This window comes from Rhineura floridana, chromosome 10 (genome assembly GCF_030035675.1).
Source record: "Rhineura floridana isolate rRhiFlo1 chromosome 10, rRhiFlo1.hap2, whole genome shotgun sequence".
NCBI lineage: Eukaryota > Metazoa > Chordata > Lepidosauria > Squamata > Rhineuridae > Rhineura > Rhineura floridana.
In genome coordinates, this window is record NC_084489.1 from 91,053,282 (window position 1) to 91,076,887 (window position 23,606).

Below are 23,606 nucleotides of genomic sequence, written 5' to 3' on the forward strand. Positions count from 1 at the left end.
GGTGGGAGAGGGCAGAGGAAGGCATCGAGAATTCATGGGCGAAGGCGGCGCAGGGCTGCCTGGTCTCTGCACTGCCACTGGCGGAAGAGCAATCTGCAAGCTTTGGCAAGCGGTCTGTGGCTGCTGGCACATTTCCCTTCCACAGTCGGAGCACGTAAGCCGATGGTAAGGCGGGGTGGACTGGCTGCCACTGGGCCGACGATGCAAACAGCTTTATGGCCCCATGACTCATGGCTGGCAAGGCTGTTGCGGGAGGGATTGGTGGCCGGTGGCCGTCCCTGTGAAGCAGCTGCCTGCCTTGGAAGGCTGTGGAAACGCTGCACTTCCATCTCTGCGCACACGTCCAAGGTGACCGCTGTGCAGCAGTAGGGACAGCCCAGCTGAGCCCCCTCCATCCCGGGACAGGTCAGCACAGAGCAGCAGGGAGCGATCCAAGGGCAGAAGACCTCTCTCAGTGGAAGCGGGGGGGGGCAGCTGGTGTTGTAGCAAGCGTGTTTCCCCCCCTTCCCATGGAGGGAGAGTTCCTGGCAGAAGAAGAGGGAGGGGAGAGAGGCAGCCCCCTCCGCCAGCCCTTCTGGACCCGGCCCACCCCTCGGAGATCTCCCTGCATTTGTTCCTTCAGGGCAGGCCTCAGTTTCCCCAGAGAGGACGTTGAGCCCAGTGAGAGAGTTTGGAGCTGAGCTGTCCAGTTGACTATTGCAGGAGCCAGGGAAGGAAAAGGGGCTGGGGGCTGAACCTCACAAAGCCCTCCCCGCCACAAATCTCACGCTGTGATGGGGCTGCATTTTCTCTTGCCAAATGTGCATTGCTGCCCAGAGCAGCAGAGGGACTCCCTCGGAGGAGGGGAGCAGAGCTGTGTGTGATTCTCTGAGAGCACCAAGGAGGGGGGCAGTGGGCGGAGCCAGGCAGGACCTCCCTGTGGGTGGGCAGAGGAGGGAGGGGGAGAGATGCTGGCAGCCTGCTCCATCTGCTCAGCCTCCAACAGCAGAGCCCGGCCAGGCATCCCGTGCCTATCTGCCTCTGGGTCCTTTATTGCTGCTGCCACCGCTGCCACCTCCTCCTCCTTGTCTCCACGCATGGCAGCAGTGGAGTTCAGGGCCCCCTGGAGCATCCCCCTCGTGGGCATCATGCTCTGAGCAAGTATCTTCCCTCCAGCCGGTGACCGGCATGTATCAAGGCAGGAATGACAGTGGTGCACAGCAGGAAGGCAAGCACACTGGCGTGCGCCGGGCTACCCGCATCTCCAGCCTGGTGGCCCAGGAGGTAGGGGTGCCTGCTGCTGGCACAGTGGGTTGGGGAGGGAGGGGGCGGCAGAGTCTGGCAGGGAGTGGTTGTGAGGGGTGGGGCGCTTTCCAAATGGGAGGTGCACTGGCTTTTCTGTGGGCTGACTTTTGGCTCTGGATAAGGCAGGAAGAGCGCTCTGGACATGCTCAGAGACAGCCTCAGGAGGCCAAGTGGAGTTCTGACAAGGAGGCTCCTTCTTCTTCTGTAGGCTCAGGAATCGGCAGTGTTCAAAACTGACAATAGACTATGGTGAGAGCTGGGGGGGGGGAAAGGGACCCTCATAAAACCTCCACTTAAAAGTTGAGGGTCACAAACAGGCACCTCATTGTAAATAAGGAGAGAAGCAGAAGCCCGCCCACCCTCATGACCAAAGTGACCCCTCTGGGAGGGAGGGAGAGGAGCCCCCGTGCTCTGCTCTGCCCTGACACCCTGCCAATGGGTTGTCGTCCAGTAGGAGGCTCTTCTGCCCTGGGGCACCCAAAGATCCTTCCAGAGGGTCTGCCAATGTCCTGGGCAGGTCTTCCCGTCTCCTCTGCCCTTGGGCCTTGGGGGTCATCACCAGCTGCTCACCTTCCACCCAACTGTGGCTTCCCAGTATTGGCGTTGTGCCTGCTGTGTGCTCCTCGGTGCTGCCCAGAGCATGTGAAGGCACATTGGCCATGCGCAGCCAGGAGCGGAAGGCAGCCATGTCTGTGTGTGGGGGGGGTGGGGGGGTGGGGGCCTCAGCCAGAAGAGCTGCTTTGGGGGGGGAGAGGAGTGAGGAGTGAAGAGCTGGGGGTTCAGAATGGCCCTGAAGTCTTGCTGTCTATCAGACACCCACAGAGCCCACCCACCCTCACTCCCTTTCAGCCCTGGCTTCTAAAGCTTTGCAGGTGAAGGTCTCTTTCCTTGTGAGCAGTGCCTGCCATCATTGTGTCTGGGATCCAAAGTCAGCCCCCCCCAGAAAGGGCACTCCAGCAACTACCTGTGCTCGGGGGCTGCAGCCCTGCAGAGCAGTCGACGTCTGTCCTTGGGGGGGGGGGGCTCTGGAAGCCGCTATTTCCGCCCAAGTGTCTTTTGTGGGCGCAGTGCAGGAGCAACTGCTGTAGCATTGAAGGCTGGGGGGCGCCTGCAACACCCCCCGTCCCTTTGTCTAAGTTGTTGCTTCTTGGGGATTTATGGTGATATCTGGGGGGGGGGAATAGCGCCGCTTTAGGGTTTGACGATGCCAGGGTGGCTATCATGATGTTTACATTGTTTTTAGCTTTTTAAAAAACATATATTTAATTTACTTGTGACTGGAGGGATGGGATTTTGAAGAGGTGGTTGTTTTATCGCCCCTTCTCCAACTACAGTTTATTTATTTATTTTATTTATTTATTATTTAATCTGTATCCTGCCCTTCCTTCCAGCAGGAGCACAGGGCAGCAGACAAAGTGCTAAAAACACTTTAAAACATCATAAAAACAGATCTTAAAATACATTAAAACAAAACTGCTTTAAAAACATTTTTTAAAAAAAACTTTAAAAAAGGGTTAAAAACATTATTAAAAAACATATTAAACAATTCTGACACAGATGCAGAGTGGGATAGGTCTCAACTTAAAAGGCTTGTTGAAAGAGGAAGGTCTTCAATAGGTGCGGAAAAGATAACAGGGATGGCACCTGCCTGATATTTAAGGGGAGCGAATTCCACAGGGCAGGTGCCGCCACACTAAAGGTCTGTTTCCTATGTTGTGCAGAATGAACCTCCTGATAAGATGGTATCTGCAGGAGGCCCTCACCTGCAGAGCACGATCATCAACTGCGTATATAAGGCATGAGATGGTCTTTCAGGTATCCTGGTCCCGAGCTGCATAGGGCTTTGTACACCAGAACCAGAACCTTGAACTTGGCCCGGTAGCAAATGGGCAGCCAGTTCCCATCAGCCCCAACCTGCAGGGCCACAAGATGGTGGAGCTGATGCGAGTCCAGCTGCACTGGTTGGAGCTGGGGGGAGTTGCAGTCGAAAACATCTGGGGGGCACCATGCTGGGGGGCAGGCGGGCGGAGGAGGCAACTTCACTGGATCCCTCTGATGGTCCCTTTAGATTCTGAGGCACTTTGGGAGGAACCTGAGTTTTGAAAAGCGGCATAGAAGTCCCATCGTCATCCTCATGTCTGCTCAGAATGACGTTTTGTTAAGATCTCTGGGACCTTCAGAGATGGAGTGAGGGTGTTCAGGGGTTGCAGCCTAGCCCAGCGGCCCCTCCTGCCATTTCTCCCAGCTTGAGTCTCTCTTTCTTGGCTGAGTGGGGTGTGTGGAGGGTCTAGACCTGCCCTCCCATTTGGACCCTGTCACTAGGCCTGGACTGTCCTCAAAACCTCTTTTTCTGTACTCAGTCTTCCACCAGTCTGCCGGGCCTGGAGTTCACTGAAGTTTGAAACCATTTGGGCCCAGCCATTTTCATTGTGAAAACTGAGAACAGCATGTTTCTAAATTTGCAGAAGATGAAAATATTAAGGGTGGCATTTCCTTGTAACATTGCGCATTGAAAAAACCAACCCTCTACTTTGAGACCTCCAAAAGGGTTCCCACACAAGCGATTTACTGGCTGAAGGCCCCATCCCTGGGGGCAGACTAGGCTCTGCAGGGCCGCGTCCCAGCTTGGGCACCGACTAGCCATGCAGCCCCTTTAAAAGCTATCCTTCTCCCACCTGCGCTCTGGGTTTAGAAACAGGCTCAGGTGCCCCCTGCTGTTATTTGGCCTGAAATGCAAATCCTGCAGCTCCCTAGAAATGTATGTTCGTGGGGTGGGTGGGGGGAAGCACTTCACACAGCAAGGCTGTTTTCATTGTGTGGTCAGTGTAGCAGTTGAAGGTGGGACACCACCATTGCACCAACCTCCGTGCCCTGCTGCATTCCCCAACGTGCACCCATGTTTATTATTTATTTATTTATTACATTTCTACCCTGCCTTTCTTTTCATGCTAGAAACCCAAGGTGGCTTCCATACGGTTCCCAGGCGGTCTCCCATCCAGGCACTGACCAGACCTGACCCTGCTTAGCTTCAGCAGGGAGCTGGCCTCACGTGCCTTCAGACCATAGCCTGGGACCTACAACCACAACAACCTCAAGCGACTCCCCTTCAGACATCATCTCACAATGAGGCGTGTGACGGGCAGGCTGAGACTGTGTCTGGTGCCACTTTCAACATGGGCCTCAGTTTTACACACTTTCTTGGAGCTGCTGGTGCTCCGCCAGTAACTGCAATAATGCCTAATCCTAGGAGCCAAGAGTTGAGCCCTTGCCTTGAAAACAGGCTCTGGAGCCGGCTGGGCCTCCACCAGTGCTCTGGGAGAGCAAAGTGTCCACCGACTGCTTGTGGCAAGGGGCCCCTCGGGGCCAAGAGAGGGGCCGGTGTGTGGCTCCTCAGTGGGTCAGATTGCCCACGAGCTGGCCAGAGACTCCTTCCCTGCAGGAAGGTGGCTCTTTGCCCCTGTTGCTGCCCTGGGCCTGGTGCCTCCCTTCTCCCCTTTCCCAGCTGTGGGGAAACTCAGCATGTCGGCACACCCTGCCCCACAGCAGTTAGAGGACAGTACAAGAAAGGGGGTAGGGAGGATGCTGTGTGAGTTGCAAAGAGGATGCCCCCCAAGTGTGGGTCATCTTAGACTCCCCCCTCCCCCATGGAGCATGCAAACAAGGATGGATAAAAACAATTTTACAACAAAAAGACACATTAAACATCCCTTTAAAAAGTAATCTGTTTTAAAATGAAATCTGAACTTGAATACAAACACGTTTCGTCTTAAAACTAAGCCGGTGCCCTGCCAAGCACATTGAATTAAACCCTTCTTTGCTGTGCCCACTGATCTCCTGGCCTCTTTTTTCCTTAGCCCAAATGCAGCTGCCCTCCCCCTCCCCACTAAGTGGACTTAGTCAGGGTGGGGTTACACCTCCCTCCTGTACTGTTTCCCTGGGTGGGGGTGGGGAACCCCCCTCCCAAAGCTGCTGTTCGCCAAGAGAGAATGTGGGAAGGCAAGTGCAATAGAGGTACCCGTTTCCCTTTGCGAGAGGCTGTGAACTGCTTGTGGGGAGGGCAGTTTCTTTGGAGGGAAATAGCACAGAGGGAGGACTAACCCACCCCCACCACCACAGTGCTGTGATTCTGATCCAGTTTGTAGCTCCGTGCAGCTGCTTTCAAAGAAGGAAAAAGGCGTTTGGAGATCTGGTCACCCCCACAAGCCATGTCGACGTGGGCCTGGTAGACAAGAACAAAGTAGGAACCAGGGCAGCCCTGCCTGTCTTTTGCGGCCAAGCAGGAGGACTGTACCACGACAGATCATTGCATTGGTTATTGTCAGTGTTTACACCATTGGGCCAAGCCCTTGCGCCATGATTGCTCTCTTGGGTCTAAAGAGATGTCAGTCCTGTTGTGCCAAAGCCAGGACAGACCACAAGTTTGGGTGATCTTCTGTATTTCATTTATGATTATTAGTTTTTCTTAATTAGATGTCTTACCTGCCTTTTACAATAAAGTCCATGGGTGGGTGACGACAATTTAAAAATGCAGTATTAAAATCAGTTAAAATGAATGGCAATCAGGAGAACTGGGTGGGTCCTCAAATATATTTCTCTCGTGTTGAAGGTCAAGGCGAAGAGGTTCATCTTCAGCATACAAGGAAAGCTCTACAATGGAAGTGCCAGACACACCTCTGTGGGGAAGGACTTCCACAGCTTAGGGGCTGCCCCAGAGAATGCCCTCTCCCAGGCCACCCCCCTCCAAACTCCTGAGGGCCGTGGAACTTTCAAGGGGCCCCCTCCGCTGATCTTCACACCTGAGGGGGGTCAAAGGGAAGTCTTAATCATGGCAAACTGATAAGCTTTCATTGTCCTAGCCACCTGTGGATAGACTTGCTTGCTCAGGAAGTATATGAATAAAAAAACCAGGAAAGTCAAATTAAATCAATTTGTCCTGGTCCTAGCTGTGCTGAAGAATCATTTTGTTGCCTCAGGCAAGTCACCCTCCCTCAGTTCCGACAAAAATTAGAATAGTGGCAACCTGGGTTGTGTGGCAGGGAAAGCATGATAAAGGCCATGTGTCAAAGAGACACAAAAATGAGGGATGATTATGGTGATGTGGAGGAGGTGGCTGCCGTTCACTTCCAGGCTTGTGCATATTCTGCGCCATCCAAATGCACATTCCACAACTTGAAACCCCAGGGCCGGCTTACCTTCCTTTCTGCAACGTCCCGGGCTCCTGCTGGGAGGAAGGGCAGGATATAAATCAAATAATAAATAAATAAATAAATAAATAAATAAGTGTTCTCTTATTGGGGAATTATGTTGCAAGAACCCCAAACAAACCTTGATGTCTGGGAAATCACCTTTTAAAAAAAATAAGCTGTTTTTTTCAAGATGGTGAATCCTGTCAGATGGCAAATCCAATTCTGAAGCCAACTCTTGGGCCGTGCACCCCCACCTCACTTCATCCTCATGAAGTGGGTGGGGGGTTCCCTCTGCAGGCACAGCAGTGGGGGGTGTCAGGCAGCTGCCCCTGTGGATGCTGGCTCTGTTGTGGGCCCACTCCCCTGCCAAGCCAAGGGGATGAGTGGCGGGTTAACACCTCTGCCCAGTAAGTCAATCCATCTTTGGGGGAGAGGAGACCGCCTGCCCCCCCCCCAGCTCTCAGAGATGTGCTGTTGTGCAGCCTGGGCCTTGCTGGCGGGTGGTAGCGGAGAGCAAGTCTGGACCACAGATAAATGGAGGTGACAAACTAGGATTGCCAACTTGGGTTGGAAGGGGTCTCTGCGCTCTGCCAGGGGAGAGTCTGGTTTGGCTCTTGCAGATCTGCGCCTGGGGCATTCAAAGGGGTTTGCAAGAGACAAGCGTCCTGCCCGCCCGCTTCGCTGCCCTCTCCTGACCAAGGAGTTTTGGAGGCTGCTTACCCGAGGCAGAAGTGGGACAAGTGCTCAGACTGTGAGCAGCCACAGAGAGAGAGCAGGGACCTGCTTCCAGCTCGCTTGGAGGGGGCACAAAACCTGCTGCTGGGCCTCTGTTCATAGCCGAGCCAAGTCACCAGTGAAGGGCTGTGCAGGTGCTGACGCTCTCTGAGCTGCCTTGCAGCTGGGGGGGCACTAGAGGGGTCCCCCAAAAGCCCCATCCTGAAAGTGAGCCCTTTCACTCCTCCCTCCCCTCTCTCAACCATGAAGGAGCCCCTCTGCCTTGGCCTCTTCTCCCCCCCAACACACAGACATTCCCCGCCGTCCAGCCATGCGTCTCTTTTCAAGCAAAGGGAAAGATTTTGTCCCAATTTGGTGCCCAGAGGAGGTTGGTTAATTTTAGCGCCAGGCCCAGTTGCGTGGTCAGCTCCTTGGTAACACGCCTGGCCCCCTCCCTTCTACTGGACCTCTGCCCCCCTTCTCTAAAAGTGGAACTGGAGGAGACAGAGGACATGTTGCTAACCCTCCAAGAGGCAGCTCAGCCCAGAAAAGGACTCTCCGCCCGCCCCCGCCTCACCCTTGCCTCTGCCCTGCTCAAGTGGGAGGGCAGTCAGCGGTCACAGCCAGACCTGGAGGCTGCCCTGAAGAGGTCTGACATGTCCTCTGTGTCAGTTGCCCCAGTGAGACTCGGGCTCATCCCAGCAGTGGCTGGCAGGGTGGTGCCCCTCACCCTGGGAAAGCCTGAGCTCAGTGGGTAGAGTGCCTGCTTGGCAGGCCAAAGGGCCAGGTCCAATCCCGGGGCCAGCATCTCCAGGTGGGGCTGAGATAAGGCTCCTTGCCTGAACCCTGGAGAGCCGTTGCTGCCAGTCTGTGCAGGCAGATGGTTCTGAGCTAGATGGGCCAGTGTGGCCTGACTCTGGATACAGCCGATCCCCATGTTCCCGTGTCCTTAGACAGATGGGGCCGGGGAGGGGAGAGAGAGTTAGCACAAGGCCCGGTCCCCAACTCCACCTTTTGAAGGCTGTGGGCTTCTATCAGTTTGCCAAATTACTGAGTGCATTCACATTTTTTTTTATAGATGTGAAGAAAATTGTGTTCCTGATCATACGCAGAGTGCAAACCCCCTGAGTGCAGATTACGCACACAGGGGAGAACATAGGAACGTAGAAATCTAGGAAGCTGTCTTATGCCAAGTCAGACCACTGGGTCATCTAGCTCAGTATTGTCCACTCTGATTGGCAGCCGCTCTCCGGGGTTTCCGGGAGGGCGCTCTTCTACCTGGAGATGCTGTCGGGATTGAACCTGATGCTCTGCTCACTGAGCTTCACGGCCCTTCCCAGGCAGCGGGGAGAGCTGCTTCCCAGCCCAGATGAGCCCCCCCTTAGGGCATGAATCGCCGCCATGTTCATGGGATCGGTTCTGTGTGTGGAGGGGCTGGAGTACCTGGACCCACTCCATGCTCCAGCTTCCCCCCACCTGGCACCCTCCAGATGTTTTGGACTACAACTCCCATCAGCTCCAGCATCATGCGGCACCAGGGGTGGGAAGGTTGCCTGACTTCCCCCTTCAGCTCTTGGACTCCGTGAGCCCCCCTTGTACGTGCTTGGCCAACACAGGCCATGGCACCTCAAGGCCCAAGCAGCTCCCCCCCCCGTGCCAGCTGCCGCCCCTTTCTGACTCGGTTTCCCCACTGCAGAAAGCATGCCCTGAGGAGGGGCCATGGAGCAGGAAGTGGCAACTTGTGTGCGCGCGCGCCCAGCACATCCGCTGCTGCCGTTTCTTTTATTAGTTGCCTATGAAAACCGTTTATAAGCCACTTTGTATTCAAGGATTCCAAAGTGGTTTACCAACACTAAAATGTTAAAAACATAAAACATCAGATAAGTATTAAAATATACATAAAATCTAAATAAAAAGCAACAACAATGTTGAGAGTGCTCGTCATGTGCCAAGTACCTTGGGTGTTAGAATCATAGAATAGTAGAGTTGGAAGGGACCTATAAGGCCATCCAGTCCAACCCCCTGCTCAATGCAGGAATCCAAGTTAAAGCATCCCCGACAGGTGGCTGTCCAGCTGCCTCTTGAATGCCTCCAGGGTTGGAGAGCCCACCACCTCCCTAGGTCATTGGTTCCATTGTTGTACCACTCTAACAGAAAGTTTTTCCTGATGTCCAGTCAAAATCTGGCTGCAACTTGAGCTCATTATTCCGTGTCCTGCACTCTGGGACGATTGAGAAGAGATCCTGGCCCTCCTCTGTGTGACAACCTTTCATGTACTTGAAGAGTGCTATCATATCTCCCCTCAGTCTTCTCTTCTCCAGGCTAAACATGCCCAGTTCTTTCAGTCTCTCCCCATAGGGCTTTGTTTCCAGTCCCCTGATCATCCTTGTTGCCCTCCTCGGAACCTGTTCCAGTTTGTCTGCATCCTTAATGTGCAGTGTCCACAACTGGATGCAGTACTCAAGATGAGGCCTAAAACATGTAAGTGTACTGCCTTCCAAGTCAATTCCGACTTATGGCGACCCTATGAATAGGTGTTTTTTTTCCATGTGGCTGAGAGGCAGTGACTGATCCAAGGTCACCCAGTGAACTTCATGGCTATGTGGGGATTTGAACCCTGGTCTCCCAGGTCATAGTTCAACACCTTGACCTCTACGCCACACTGGCCTAACCTGTGCCAAATAGAGTAGAATTAGTACTTCACACGATTTGGAAACTAGTGTTCTGCTAATGCAGTGTACAATAGCATTTGCCTTTTTTGCAGACAGATTGCGCTGTTGGCTCATGTTCAGCATGTGATCAACAACAATCCCAAGATCCTTCTTGCATGTAGTGTTGCTGGGCCAAGTATCCCCCAACTTATAACTGTGCGCTTGGTTTCTTTTTCCTAGGTGTAGAACTTTTGCACTTATCCCTGTTAAATTTCATTCTGTTGTTTTCAGCCCAATGCTCCAGCCTATCAAGATCCCTTTGAAATTTGTTTCTGTCTTCCAGGGTGTTAGCTATCCCTCCCAATTTTGTATCATCTGCAAATTTGATAAGCATTCCCTGCACCTCCTCATCCAAGTCATTAATAAAAATGCTGAAGAGCACTGGGCCAAATACCAAGCCCTGCGGTACGCCGCTCGTTACCTCCCCCATTTTGAGATGGAAGCATTTATGAGCACTCTTTGAGTACAATTCTGTAGCCAACCGTGGATCCACCTGATAGTTGTTCCATCCAGCCCACATTTAGCTAGTTTGCTTGTCAGAATATCATGGGGCACTTGGTCAAAACTTTGCTGAAGTCAAGATATATTATGTCCACAGCATTCCCACAATCTGCCAGGGAGATTATCCAGTTTAATTCTGCTTTCTGTTTACAACAATCCTGTGAGGTAGGCCACTGCAGCTCCGCTTCCATTCTTTTGACTGGGGAACTGAAGCTGAGATGCAGGGGTGAGCCATGCAAAGAGTCTGCGGCAGAGGCAAGACTTGTAGCCTATTTCCTTATACACATATACACACACACACACCCTGAAGACTTGCAAGCCTCAGAATACTTGTGAGAGCATCAGGAGAATCCTGCAGCAGAGGCAGCTGATCAGCGCAAAGAGGGCATATCTGGTCCAGCCTCCTCATCTCACAGCAGCAGCCAACCAGATCCCTTTTCTGACCTGTCAGGTGTGCTTTAAGTTGGATCCCTGCAATGAGCAGGGGGTTGGACTCAGTGACCATCTCTACTATCCTATGATTCTAGGACCTGAGCACAACTGCAGCCGGCCCCTCCCATGCAGGCTTCCTGGCAGAAAGTGGCATTCAGATGCATCCAGCCTCCATCAGTGTTAAGGTAGTGCACAACCATTGTGGCTAGCAAATGTGGCTAGTAGCCATGGATAGCCTTGTCCTCCCAGATCTATGCCATTTGTTGCTAAACTGGTCACATACGACATCTGGCTCCTGCAGAGCGAGGGTGCTGGGGGGGCTGGGAATGTGTCGGGGATGATGTGTGACTTGGTGGCCACTGGCATCTGACTGCTTACAATACCAGACGGTAGGAGGGACTGTTCACCTGGGCCAAATTAGCCAGTGGCCCTGGGGGTTTTGTTTGGAGTGGGGGAGGGGCCTGTGGGACGTACTCGCGGAGGGGTCACGTGGCATCAACTTTCCGCATGTGGCCAGTTGGGGTCCAAACGGCGCACACTGATTTGCAGCCGGGGGGGGGGGAGAGCTTGGCCTCAGGGTCCGTTCGCCTCCTCCAGGCTCTGCGCAGAAACTCCCCCCCCCCGGTCTTGGAGCTTTTTCACACACGCCAGCCTGTCTGGTACCAAAATAACTGCAAGAAGAAGAGAGCGAGAGATGCTTTCCGCGACTTGGCCGAGGAGGGCTTCCTGTTGCTCGGCCGAGGATGCCCGAGGAAGTGGTTAGGAGGTGCCCACGCCGCTGCCGGGGCTGCCCGCCTAGTTGTGCGCCGGAGGGGAGGCAGCCACCCAAGCCGCACCCCCCTCCGGGCGAAGGGTTAATGGGAGGGGGTGACCCGCCCGGCTCCTTTGGGAGCGTTCAGAGCAGGGCAGCCTGGGTAAAATTCCGCCCCAATAATTTTGCAGCCTAGCTGCTCGCTGGCTCGCCCGCCTCCCCACTTGGCCGGCTGGCGGGGGCCGCTCTCGGTGGCTGCTCTGCTGTGGCACCCCTTCCATCCCTCCAGCGCCCCTATCCAGCAGGGGGTGTCCTGCCTCGGGCTACCAGCATGCCCAGGGTGCCGGGCCCCAGAGGGGCAGCTGCCCGGTGCTGGCTGGGTCCCCCCTGGGCACGCGGCTGGGGCTGAGCGCCGGGCAGGCAGGGCCTTCGCCGTGAGGATGCTGGCGTCCCTCCTGCAGCTGCTCCAGGACTTCTCTGCCCCCCCAGCCGCCACCCCCCAGCCCAGAGCACTACCCATGCCTGGCATTGCCCTGTGTGGCACCTGCTTGTGCCTGGACAATGATGCCAGAGCCCCGCACAGCAAGGATGTAGAGAAGGTACTTTCTTCTTCCCAGGGAGATTGGGGGGGGGATAGTGAAGGTCCTTGCCTGGGGTTGGTTGCGGGGGAGGGGATGGAGAATCGGGCTCACCTCTGGATTTGCCCTCGGGAGGAAGGGAGGGAGGAAAGGGCCCCACGTGCCCTGGGGGAGGACGAGGAAAGGGCCTCTCCATCCTGCCCCTCCATCACTGGGTCTGATTGCAGTGGGGGGCAGGGGGTGCCTTCCCTCTCTGGCTTATTTGCAGAACGCAGAGCTGGTGGGGGTGGTGTCTCTTTGGGGGCCTCCTATGTTATCGCTAAACCGGGGATGAATAGGAGAGACTGTATGGTGGGACACCCACTCCTTTTATGCTCAGGGGCACTCTTTGTTAGTACCCGGTCAGTGTGTGGGCTGAGCCCAGGCATGGGGAAGGGCTGTTTCTGGATGCTTGGCAGAGTCTGGGTCGCCCGTGGGCTGCCACTTGGGGAGTGGTCAGCTGTGGGAAAGCTGTGCTAGATGAGGGGGAGGAAGGAAGGCCCCAGGAGTGGCGAGTTCAAGAGCTGCTGAGCAAGAGGACGGGGCACTTGTGAATGTCACCCCCCCACACACACACACTGCTTTTGCCCCAACATTCCTCTGTGCCTGACCTCTGGCGTCCTCATCCCCTTAACAGGACCCTTTGGGACACAGGCCCTGGAGTGGCATATAGGGAGTGTGGGGCTGAGTGTGAAGGGGAGGGGGGCAAGAGGGAGGCTCTTTCTGCAGCCCACAGGAGGGCTTTCTGGAGGGATCCCTCTTTCCTGGCCAGGTGGGGGGGCGGTGGCAGGAGGCCACCTCTGGGACTGCTGCTGTGCCACCCTGTGGATCAGAGGGGTCCTGAGGGGAAGGGGGCACAGCTGTTGGGTCACACGTCATTCCTGAGGAGTGAGGCTCAGGTGTCTTAAGCTTGCATAAAGCTTTGGCAATTGGCTGTGGTGCCACAGTCATGTGGGAAATGCACTCTCCATATGCTTAGCGGCCCTTGCTTTGTGCTTCTTTAATTTTTAAAATGCTGTGGTCCTGAGGACATGTCTGGTGCTGGGTGCTCATTCTGATGCAACCCATCTTAGAGGGTGCGTGTGTTTGGATTGCAGTTGGTGGGGTCTCAGCTTTGCCTCAGAGAACGGTCGCCCTTCAGCAGGTGGGAGGGGTCAGCGGAGGCCAGTGTCAGCAGCTGTGTGGCAGAATCATCCTCACCTAATCCAGGGATCAGCAGCACCCAGGGGGACGGAAATCCTCGGCCGGCTGCTCTGCTGAAGGGCCAGTTGCCGTCAGTGGGCTGAGCTTCTCACCAGAGGTGTTCTGGGGTCTGAGCTGCGTTGAAGCCCACCTTAGAAATGCTTCTCCCTGATCCTAGCAAGAGGACGACTGTGTAAGAGGGGTTGCTTTCTGGGGAGATGAAGACACTCTGCATGTGCCCAGAGACACTCTCATTGGGTCACACATTTCCTGGCCCAAGTGCTGGCATTCCAAAACTCTTCCGTCTGGTGGGATTGACTTGGTTTGACTGGCCGGCATGGTCAGTCTCGGATTTCTGGGGGAGAAGGCTGAGCATGTTTGGGGATATCTTGGACTCCTCCAGGGTGACAGAATTGGTGACAGTTCAGGGAAAGGGGCTCTCCAGAAGGGCTGGTGGTATCAGGGTGCCACATGCCTCCCTCTGTGCGCAGGGAGAGTGGGCATCATTCCCAGCATGCTTTGCTGTGCCCCCTCTGCCCTGTTGCTGCCTCCCCAGCTGGCCCATGGCGCACCTTCTATTTATAACTGTCTGTGCCCATGCCTGGGTGTCCTCCAGCTGGGCAGGAATCGCATTCTTCTGGTTCAGCAGACAGGATTTTTGTTGGCGGGGAGGGATCGCAGCAGTTGTGCCTCTGCGGGCACCCCCACAGCAACGAGCAAGAGAGTCCCAGGGCTGAGTGCTGCCTTCTGGAGCTGCAGCCCCAACTCAAGCTGGTAAAGTGGGAAGGGGAAGAGGGACACCTCTCCTTGTAAAGCCCCCCCCCAGTATTTCCAGCCTGCCATTATAAGTTCAAGGGGACAGTGGCCGGGGGGGGGGGAGGAGGGAAGGTGCTGGTCAGGAGCAGATGTTGATGTCCGTGGCTTAAGTTCTCCAAGAGAAGGTTCCAGGGTTAACCCTGGTTGTGCTTGCTCAGTAGTGAGGGAAAGACACTTTGCACATGCTCAGGCGTACTTTGACGGTATTTTTTGTTTCGTATGCTGGGATGTAACAGAAAATGTGCTGAAGGCCTACACTGACAGCAGAGCCCGGGGCTTAGGCTGTGTTTGAGACCTGCACTTTGCACATGTTCAAAAGCACACCCTTCTTCATGTGACTTCATTGCAGCTTCCCAAGCTGAAAATAAGCCCTGGAATGAAACACACAGCGCCTGTGCAGGAGGAGTGTGGGGTGCAAGCGAGCCTGGGGGCAAGTGCCTGTGTGTGTGTGTGCCCCTGCAAGTTTGGGCTGGCTCCAGCATCCTGCTTTGCTCTGCTGTCGGAGCAGGGAGCTGGAGCCACGGCTTGAGGTGGCGGTGGTGGTATGGCGAGGGGCGTCCGCTGGGAGGACTGGCCTTGTCAGACAGAGCTGGCGCTGCTGCACGTGGCTTGTCAGGCGAGCGCAGCCGCTGATGCACGGCGCTCACACTTGGCCACCAGCTGCTGTTCCGTTTGCTCATTTGCAGGGTCGATAGGAGGGCGGTGCGTGTGAGCAAGGAGGTGGGATGCCCTTTATTTATTTATTTTATTTATTTGTTAAATTTCTATACCGCCCGACTAGCATAGCTCTCTGGGCGTTGTACAACAGAGAAATAATACAACAGAGAAATATAAATATACACAGTATATAAGTAGCCAAACAATAATAATAAACAACAAACAAATGGAAACATCTCAATAAATATACAATTAAGCAATCCCCACACACTTCACAACAGTGCCTAACAAAAATATGCTGGAGTCCAAATAACAGCAAAAATGAATCTCCAAAATTAAATCTTGACCCCCAAAACAACTAACCCCAGTAGTCTATAGACATCCCGAGCAGCAGGTTCACGCACACATACACACACACACACACAGAGTCTCTGGCCCCTTCAGCAGTTGCTGCTTTTGTAGCTGGAGAGAGACAGGGCCCCGCCCTTCCAGGCCAGGTGGAAATCAGCCAGAAATGCAGGGAGCAGGTCTTGCAGAAACTCACACAGGTAGATGGTCTCTGGCCCCTTCAGCAGCTGCTGCTTTTGTAGCTGGAGAGAGACAGGGCCCCGCCCTTCCAGGCCAGGTGGAAATCAGCCAGAAATGCAGGGAGCAGGTCTTGCAGAAACTCACACAGGTAGATGGTCCCTGGCCTCTTCAGCAGTTGCTGCTTTTGTAGCTGGAGAGAGACAGGGCCCCGCCCTTCCAGGCCAGGTGGAAATCAGCCAGAAATGCAGGGAGCAGGTCTTGCAGAAACTCACACAGGTAGATGGTCTCTGGCCCCTTCAGCAGTTGCTGCTTTTGTAGCTGGAGAGAGACAGGGCCCCGCCCTTCCAGGCCTGGTGGAAATCAGCCAGAAATGCAGGGAGCAGGTCTTGCAGAAACTCACACAGGTAGATGGTCCCTGGCCCCTTCAGCAGTTGCTGCTTTTGTAGCTGGAGAGAGACAGGGCCCCGCCCTTCCAGGCCTGGTGGAAATCAGCCAGAAACGCAGGGAGCAGGTCTTGCAGAAACTCACACAGGTAGATGGTCTCTGGCCCCTTCAGCAGTTGCTGCTTTTGTAGCTGGAGAGAGACAGGGCCCCGCCCTTCCAGGCCAGGTGGAAATCAGCCAGAAACGCAGGGAGCAGGTCTTGCAGAAACTCACACAGGTAGATGGTCTCTGGCCCCTTCAGCAGTTGCTGCTTTTGTAGCTGGAGAGAGACAGGGCCCCGCCCTTCCAGGCCAGGTGGAAATCAGCCAGAAATGCAGGGAGCAGGTCTTGCAGAAACTCACACAGGTAGATGGTCTCTGGCCCCTTCAGCAGTTGCTGCTTTTGTAGCTGGAGAGAGACAGGGCCCCGCCCTTCCAGGCCAGGTGGAAATCAGCCAGAAATGCAGGGAGCAGGTCTTGCAGAAACTCACACAGGTAGATGGTCTCTGGCCCCTTCAGCAGTTGCTGCTTTTGTAGCTGGAGAGAGACAGGGCCCCGCCCTTCCAGGCCTGGTGGAAATCAGCCAGAAATGCAGGGAGCAGGTCTTGCAGAAACTCACACAGCTAGATGGTCTCTGGCCCCTTCAGCAGTTGCTGCTTTTGTAGCTGGAGAGAGACAGGGCCCCACCCTTCCAGGCCTGGTGGAAATCAGCCAGAAATGCAGGGAGCAGGTCTTGCAGAAACTCACACAGGTAGATGGTCTCTGGCCCCTTCAGCAGTTGCTGCTTTTGTAGCTGGAGAGAGACAGGGCCCCACCCTTCCAGGCCTGGTGGAAATCAGCCAGAAATGCAGGGAGCAGGTCTTGCAGAAACTCACACAGGTAGATGGTCTCTGGCCCCTTCAGCAGTTGCTGCTTTTGTAGCTGGAGAGAGACAGGGCCCCACCCTTTGAGTGTGCAAGGGTGCTGGTGCTTGCGTGCGTGTGCCCTGATGAGGAGAGAGATGTGCTGAGCACCAGCTTCTCTGCTTCCCTTGGAGAGCAGGCAGGCGGCTTCGTTCACGACCTCTCGGGGTCGCCCCCAAGCTGGGAACCCTAAACACTCTTGCTCTCTCCTGCAGCCTTTTCACAAACCCAGAATCAGGATTGTTCCCTGGTTCCATCCAGGATCTCACTCTTGGGTGCAGCTCAGAGCCTCTCTTTGGCCATGAGCATGGACTGAAAGGCTGGCAGGCATGCGTTCCTGCACCAGCCTGGCAGTGCTTGGAGGAGGCCATCACTGTGAAATCACCCTGGCGGTGCCTTGCCAGGTGGCCAAAGTGTGCCAGAGGAGTCGCATTCCTCCCCTTTCAGTTCATGTTTGTAGGCTAAGAGGGGCTCCTCATCTATGGTAGTGAATCTGGAACCATGTGATGGTATTTGGCCCATCTTAGTTAGTTCAGGATCCTAAAGCCCCCCTGGGGGATCATGCATAGGGCACAGGTGGCATGCCCTGGACAGTGGGTGTGTGGGGAGTGGGACCCCCTCTGCAAGAGAGGGCTCAAAGGCCACTTTGTGTCAGAGACAATCCTGGGGTCTTGGGGAAGGGGGGCAGGAAGGAGGAGTAGCCAGAGGAGCAGGGCAGGAAGGAGGGGGGCAGAGGCAGCCCAGCCAAGTCATGCCCCCTTGCTGAGCTGGTGACTCTTCCCCTTCAGCCTTTCACTGCTGGGGGGGGGAGGGCTTCTCTCCCCTCCTGGCACCTTGATCCATGACTGGGGTCTCTCCCCTGTGGCCAGGTTGAGGCCTCTGTCGCATCTTGCCAGGAGATCAGGCTCTGGCCTGGCTGCAGTTTGCAAGGGAGAGGAAGGAGCGCCCTGCTGACCACAGTCCCAGCCTCTGGACCGCAAGGTTGGGGTGCTCCAGGCTGGGCCCCTGCTGGCCCTCCTGACATCTCTGCTGCCCCACAGTGACGAGTGTGGCACAGGGAGAGGGTTGCCTGTCCAGAGCAGTCTCTCTGCTCAGTTCTGGGGCCCAGATGTGGGAGGGCTGCAGCAGAACAGGGCAAAGGCAGCTACATCCTGGCATCAGATGTGGTGATGTGGCTTTGGGGGTAGGGGGAGTCGGCACATTCGTGGAGCAGAAGGCTACCAGTGGCTACCAGTCATGATGGCTCTGAGCACTCGCACCTCCAGGATCAGAGAGAGGCAGGATGCCTCTGAATGCCAGTCACTGCTGGGGGTTGCCCTCCTGCCACCGTTGCAGGCTTCCCATTGGCCACTTGGAGAAACAGGAGGCTTGTCTAGACAGGCCTTTGGTCTGACCCAGCAACCACACTCTCTTGGCCTGTTCTTAGTTGAGGCTGGATAAAGGTTGGGGATATTCAGCCTCTCCCCCACCAGAAAAGCCCCAACAACAACGACAGGAGTTGCTGTGCATTCTTCCCCAATGGGGCAAATCTGGCTTCCTCTCACATTTGGAATGCAAGTGGTAGACGAGCAAATTGGCTGCTAACTCAGCTGTGCCCCACCCGCATGTGTGAAGCAGGTTGCCTGCTTCTTTGTTTCAAAAAAGTGCTGCATGTATGTTTGTTAAAGGAAATAAACATCCATCCAGAATCAGTTTGAAAATAGTTGGAAAACTACTGTGGTTGTAATGTCACCAGTTCCAGCCAATCAGAGCTGTGCGCAGCCAGTTTCTGCTGCAAACATGCCAGACCTCTTTTCCCTGTCCTTAACATGGGAGATGTGAGGGTACTTTTGAGCAAGACGTTGTGAGGATCTTTCCACCATGTGCTGGCTGCTGAAATGTCTGTAATTTGTGCACCTGAGGAGGGACTTCCACAGTGAGGACAGTGGCTAGCGGGAAAAGCTCCGCCTGAGATTCTGGAGGCCACCCACAGGTGCCTGGCAGAGGCCAAGCCAATGAAAATGGTGCTCTGCTGCTCAGGAGGAGACCAAAGGGATGCGGAAGGCAGGCGACTGATGTGCGGTCCTAGATACAGAAGGGCATGCGTTCCCCATCTGTGACTGCAGAATTGGGCAGTGGGCGGATTAATGTGGCGTTCCTGGAAATGGCTTTAAGAAGGATTAAGAAGAAGCAGAGGGTGGATTGTTTGAGGATCAGGCATCCTTCCTTTCCTGGGATGGGGCATGGGGGTGTGTGGATGAGACTTTCCTAGGGGTGTGATTCTGACAGCCACCGGCCCCTGTGTGGGCACTGACACCTGCTGTTGTCTCTCTCCTGCCCTGACACCAGGTCCTGTCGCTGGGTGCCGACGTCCTCCCGGAATACAAACTCCAGGCGCCACGCATCCACAAGTGGACAATCCTCCATTACAGCCCCTTCAAGGCGGTCTGGGATTGGCTGATCCTCCTGCTGGTCATCTACACAGCTATCTTCACGCCCTACTCAGCAGCCTTCTTGCTGCACGACCGTGATGAGCAAGAGCGCTGGTTCTGTGGCTACTCCTGCAGCCCCCTCAACGTGGTGGACCTAATTGTGGATATCATGTTCATCATCGACATCCTGATCAACTTCCGCACCACTTACGTCAACTCCAACGAGGAAGTGGTCAGCCACCCGGCCAAGATCGCCATCCACTACTTCAAGGGCTGGTTCCTAATCGATATGGTGGCTGCCATCCCTTTTGATCTGCTCATTTTTGGTTCTGGATCTGAGGAGGTAGATTCAAAAGTTCACCCCAACCTTTCCTTGGGGGGTGGGGGTGGAATGCACATGCACATGCGCACACACACACACACACACACACGCACCCTTAATACTGGGTATTATTTCCTGCCTGCTTCCAAGCTCTGCTATACCGGATGAGCTTCTGCGATAATCACAGAATGTTTGAATAATTTCACGGCTTAGAAGGAAGGCAGCACCAACAGAACGTGGATAGCTTTGTTTCTGTGAAAAGGATGGCCACACATTTTATTCCTGGCAGAATCATTGTCTACAGTGACTGCATGACAGGCAGAAATTCAGTAGGTGCAGACTTTCCCATCATGTGTCTGTACTGTAGTAGGAGAAAGAAATGCCTAGCTGTCAGATTTCTGTCTGTCGTGGAAGAGGCTGGGACTCTGCCTGGACAGAGAGAGGAGTGAGGAGCGGCAGAGGCAGGCCGAGTGGTAGTTAAGGGAGGGAGAAGGACATGATTGCACTGTTTAAGTACCTGAAGGGCTGTCACATAGAGGAGGGTACAGATTTGTTCTCTGCTGCCCCAGAGGGTACGACTAGGTCTAATGGTTTTAAGTTGCAGGAGCGTAGATTCAGATTGGACATTAGAAGGAACTTCTTGACAGTAAGGGCAGTTCGGCAATGGAACCGACTGCCTAGGGAGGTGGTGGGATCCCCTTCGCTGGATGTCTTCAAGCAGAGGCTGGACAGCTATCTGCGGGAGATGCTCTAGCTGTGGATTTCCTGCTGTGAGCAGGGGGTTGGACTCGATGGCCTACAAGGCCCCTTCCAACTCTAGGATTCTATGATTCTAGGGCCCCAGCTCAGTGGCAGAACACCTGCCTTGCCTGCAGAAGGTCCTAGGCTCAGATCCCAATGGGGTCTCCTCCTTAAAGCCCGGAGAGTTGCCACCTCTTAGCCCACTGAGCAGAAGGGCCAGGGAGCTGGCTCGGTGGATGGGGCCTTTCCTGTGTTCCGTGGAATAAAGGCCCAGGAAGCTGGGGGTGGGGGGCTGGAGGAAGGGGGGCTTTCCACCCACCCCCACTTCCCTGGTGAGGCTCTGCGGCTCCTGCCAGCATTTCATCAGCCAGGAGTAGGAGGGATGTTGGTTTTGATGCAATGATGGAATCGCTGCACCTTAAGGAGTGCCTTTTTCCTCCCCCCCCCCCACTTCCTGCACATGCTTCCAGGTCAGCTGGATGCGGCTCCTGCAGGAGTCAGGGAAGAAAATGGATATCCAGGTGGCCAGGTGCATTGTGGGAGGGGCTGAGGAGAGTCAGGGGGGCTCAGGTGTGCAGGCAGGGCTGAGATGGGATCGTTGGGCTGGCTGGTCTTAGATGGCACAGCCGCTGCGCACGCACACCATCACTGCAACAGGCCTACAAGAGGAGCTGCCTGCCACTGCTGAAATGATCAGCCTTTGCAAAGCTACTGGGGCTCACCCCTGACTGGGGGCCACATCCTGTCACTTAGCCTGTGCATGAGCTTGGGCTCATGTTGGGGGTGGGGGAGATATTTTGTGTACGGTCACAGAAACTCTGTGAGTTTTGTATTCTATCTCTTTATAACTTCCCGTGCTGTATGGCTGAGCTCCTGCAGAAGAAGTTGGTGTGAAAGACGCCGTCATTGCAGTGTCTTCCAAAGGAAGGCAGGCGGTCCTTGCACTGAAGCCGGGGGGGGGGAGGGCTGGGGCAGAAAAGGAAGGAGGCTGCATGAGTGATGGCTGCCAACTTGGATGCCTTTAAAAGGGCACCAGAGAAAATCATGGAGGCGGATCTGTTTCCCTCCGGTGTCGGAGGCAGAAGCTGCCCTGTGACTGCAGGCGGGGGAGTTGCACGTGTGCACAGCTCCTGCTTGGGGGCTTCCCTGGAAGGCACCTGGCTGGCCACAAAGCCTGGACTAGAGGGGCCCCCTTTGGCCTGGTCCAGCTGCTCTTCAGAGGGTCTTACGAATGCCGGTGATGGCCCTGAGGAGCCAGCAGAGGAGGAAAGGGAAGGAGGTGGAGGTGAGGGGTGGGAGCCTCTCTACCCCGGGTTTGGATGCTTCCTGAAGAAAGTTTGGGTTCTGGCATCGCTCATGGGCAGGCTGCGGCTGCTGCTGCAACGTCTTTATATATATTGCTTTTCAGCCCAAGTGCCCCCAGAAACCATCCTATTAAAACAACAGTGTATGCAGCAGAATACAGTAAAATGCCATAAATTGATTACCAAGCACCACAATCTAAGGCAGCAAAGTCATACCTCCAGAGTTGGGGGGTGGGGGGAGGAAGCGCAAAGGGATTTTTTTACCCCATCAGATCCGTCCTACTTTTGGCCAGGCGGAGAGCTGGCCGGGTGCCTGCTGCTGGCGTTCCTTCCCACTCTGTGGTTCCTTGACAAATAGCCATCTTGGGGTATTAGGACTTCTTTGGAAGTCCTGACAGCCCCCTCGTGCCACTCCCTGCAGACCACCACTCTGATTGGGCTTCTGAAGACGGCCCGGTTGCTGCGGCTGGTGCGCGTGGCCCGCAAGCTGGACCGCTACTCAGAGTACGGGGCGGCCGTCCTGTTCCTGCTGATGTGCACCTTTGCCTTGATCGCCCACTGGCTGGCCTGCATCTGGTACGCCATTGGGAACATGGAGGACAAGACCATTGGCTGGCTGCACTCCCTCGGCAGCCAGATCGGCAAGCCCTACAACGAGACCAACCCCCGCATGGGCCCCACCATCAAGGACAAGTACATCACGGCCCTCTACTTCACCTTCAGCAGCCTCACCAGCGTCGGCTTTGGCAACGTCTCTCCCAACACCAACCCAGAGAAGATCTTTTCCATCTGCGTCATGCTGATCGGCTGTGAGTGTGCTGCGGGGGGGGGCATTTGTGGGGGGAGGCCCTGCTCGGTTTGGCTGGACTCCCCACACAAGAGACACCTGTGTGGTGCAGGAGGGGCCTCTCTGGGTTGGTGCCTCTCTGTAGATCCTCCTCCCCCAGCCCAGAGCCCATCCAGCCCGCCTGCGTGGTGGTGGAGCTGGTGGGAGTTAAGGCCAAAAGCACCCAGAGGGCACCAGGTGGGTTGGGGAAGGCTGGGGGTGCAGGCCGTCATTCATCTGTATCACCCTTCACCCTTTTATTACTAACCAAATCATAAAGGTTTGGATTTATAGCTTGGCCTTCTCAAAGGCACAGGGGTAGCCGGCAATTTATGAGAAACAGTTTCCTAAAACTCCCTGTTTTAGCATTTGGTAAGGACAGTTGCCCTGCCATCCTGGGCTCCTGCCGGGAGGAAGGGTGGGATATAAATCAAATAATAAATAAATAAACAGTCAGAACGCAGCCAGGGACTGTGCTGTGACCATGGCCCTGCCCACCCCCCGTTTCCTTTAGCTGGAGAAGTCAGGAACCCAACTCGCGCACTCCACCCCCAGGACCTTCTGGATGCACAGACCACGGCTCAGTCACATCCCCCCACACACACACCCAGCACACCCCCCCCCAAAAGTCAGTCCCTATCAGAAAGAAGCCCAGGCTTGAGCAATGGGTGGGTGTGAGTGAGCAGAGGTTGCATGCATTGCTCAGGGGTGCTCAGCAAGTGTGCCAGCCTCACACTGTCCCAGGCGTTTCTGCTGTGCGTGTGGTGCGGCCAGGATGCCACAGGCTGGGGGGCAGAGTTGGGGGGCAGGCGGGTCCTCACTGGGCTCACTCCCCTTGCCGTCAACCCCCAGCACTGATGTATGCCAGCATCTTTGGGAATGTGTCAGCCATCATCCAGCGGCTCTACTCGGGGACGGCACGCTACCACACCCAGATGCTGCGGGTGCGGGAGTTCATCCGCTTCCACCAGATCCCAAACCCCCTGCGGCAGCGCCTGGAGGAGTACTTCCAGCACGCCTGGTCCTACACCAACGGCATCGACATGAACGCAGTGAGTGGGTGCAGGCTCTGCCAGCCTCTCTGTCTCCAGGGCGGGGAGGGGGCCTGGGGAAACACCAGCGCTGAAGGGTCCTCCGTCCCAGCAGGCAATACGGGGAGCCTAAAGAGAGCCCCTGTGCGTGTGGTGGAAATGCAGGATCACGTCTTGGCTTTGGGCCAGTCACATCCTCTCAGCCTAACCTACCTTGCAGGGTTCCTTGTGGGGATAAAAGCCCTTTTACTGGAAAGGTCTCCCAGGAG

At 55.3% G+C, this 23,606-nt stretch overlaps 1 protein-coding gene across 5 annotated transcripts in view; it reads left to right on the forward strand.

The window, feature by feature from the left end:
• The window catches only part of KCNH2 (potassium voltage-gated channel subfamily H member 2), a 92,315-nt gene that overhangs the window by 52,196 nt on the left and 16,513 nt on the right, over window positions 1-23,606 (forward strand). For all 5 annotated transcript variants that reach the window (XM_061585940.1, XM_061585938.1, XM_061585942.1 and 2 more), the window contains 3 exons: window positions 19,031-19,456; window positions 21,902-22,289; window positions 23,159-23,358. In XM_061585940.1, the coding sequence (XP_061441924.1) occupies window positions 19,031-19,456; window positions 21,902-22,289; window positions 23,159-23,358 (1,014 nt within the window). The remainder of the gene's footprint in view (window positions 1-19,030; window positions 19,457-21,901; window positions 22,290-23,158; window positions 23,359-23,606) is intronic.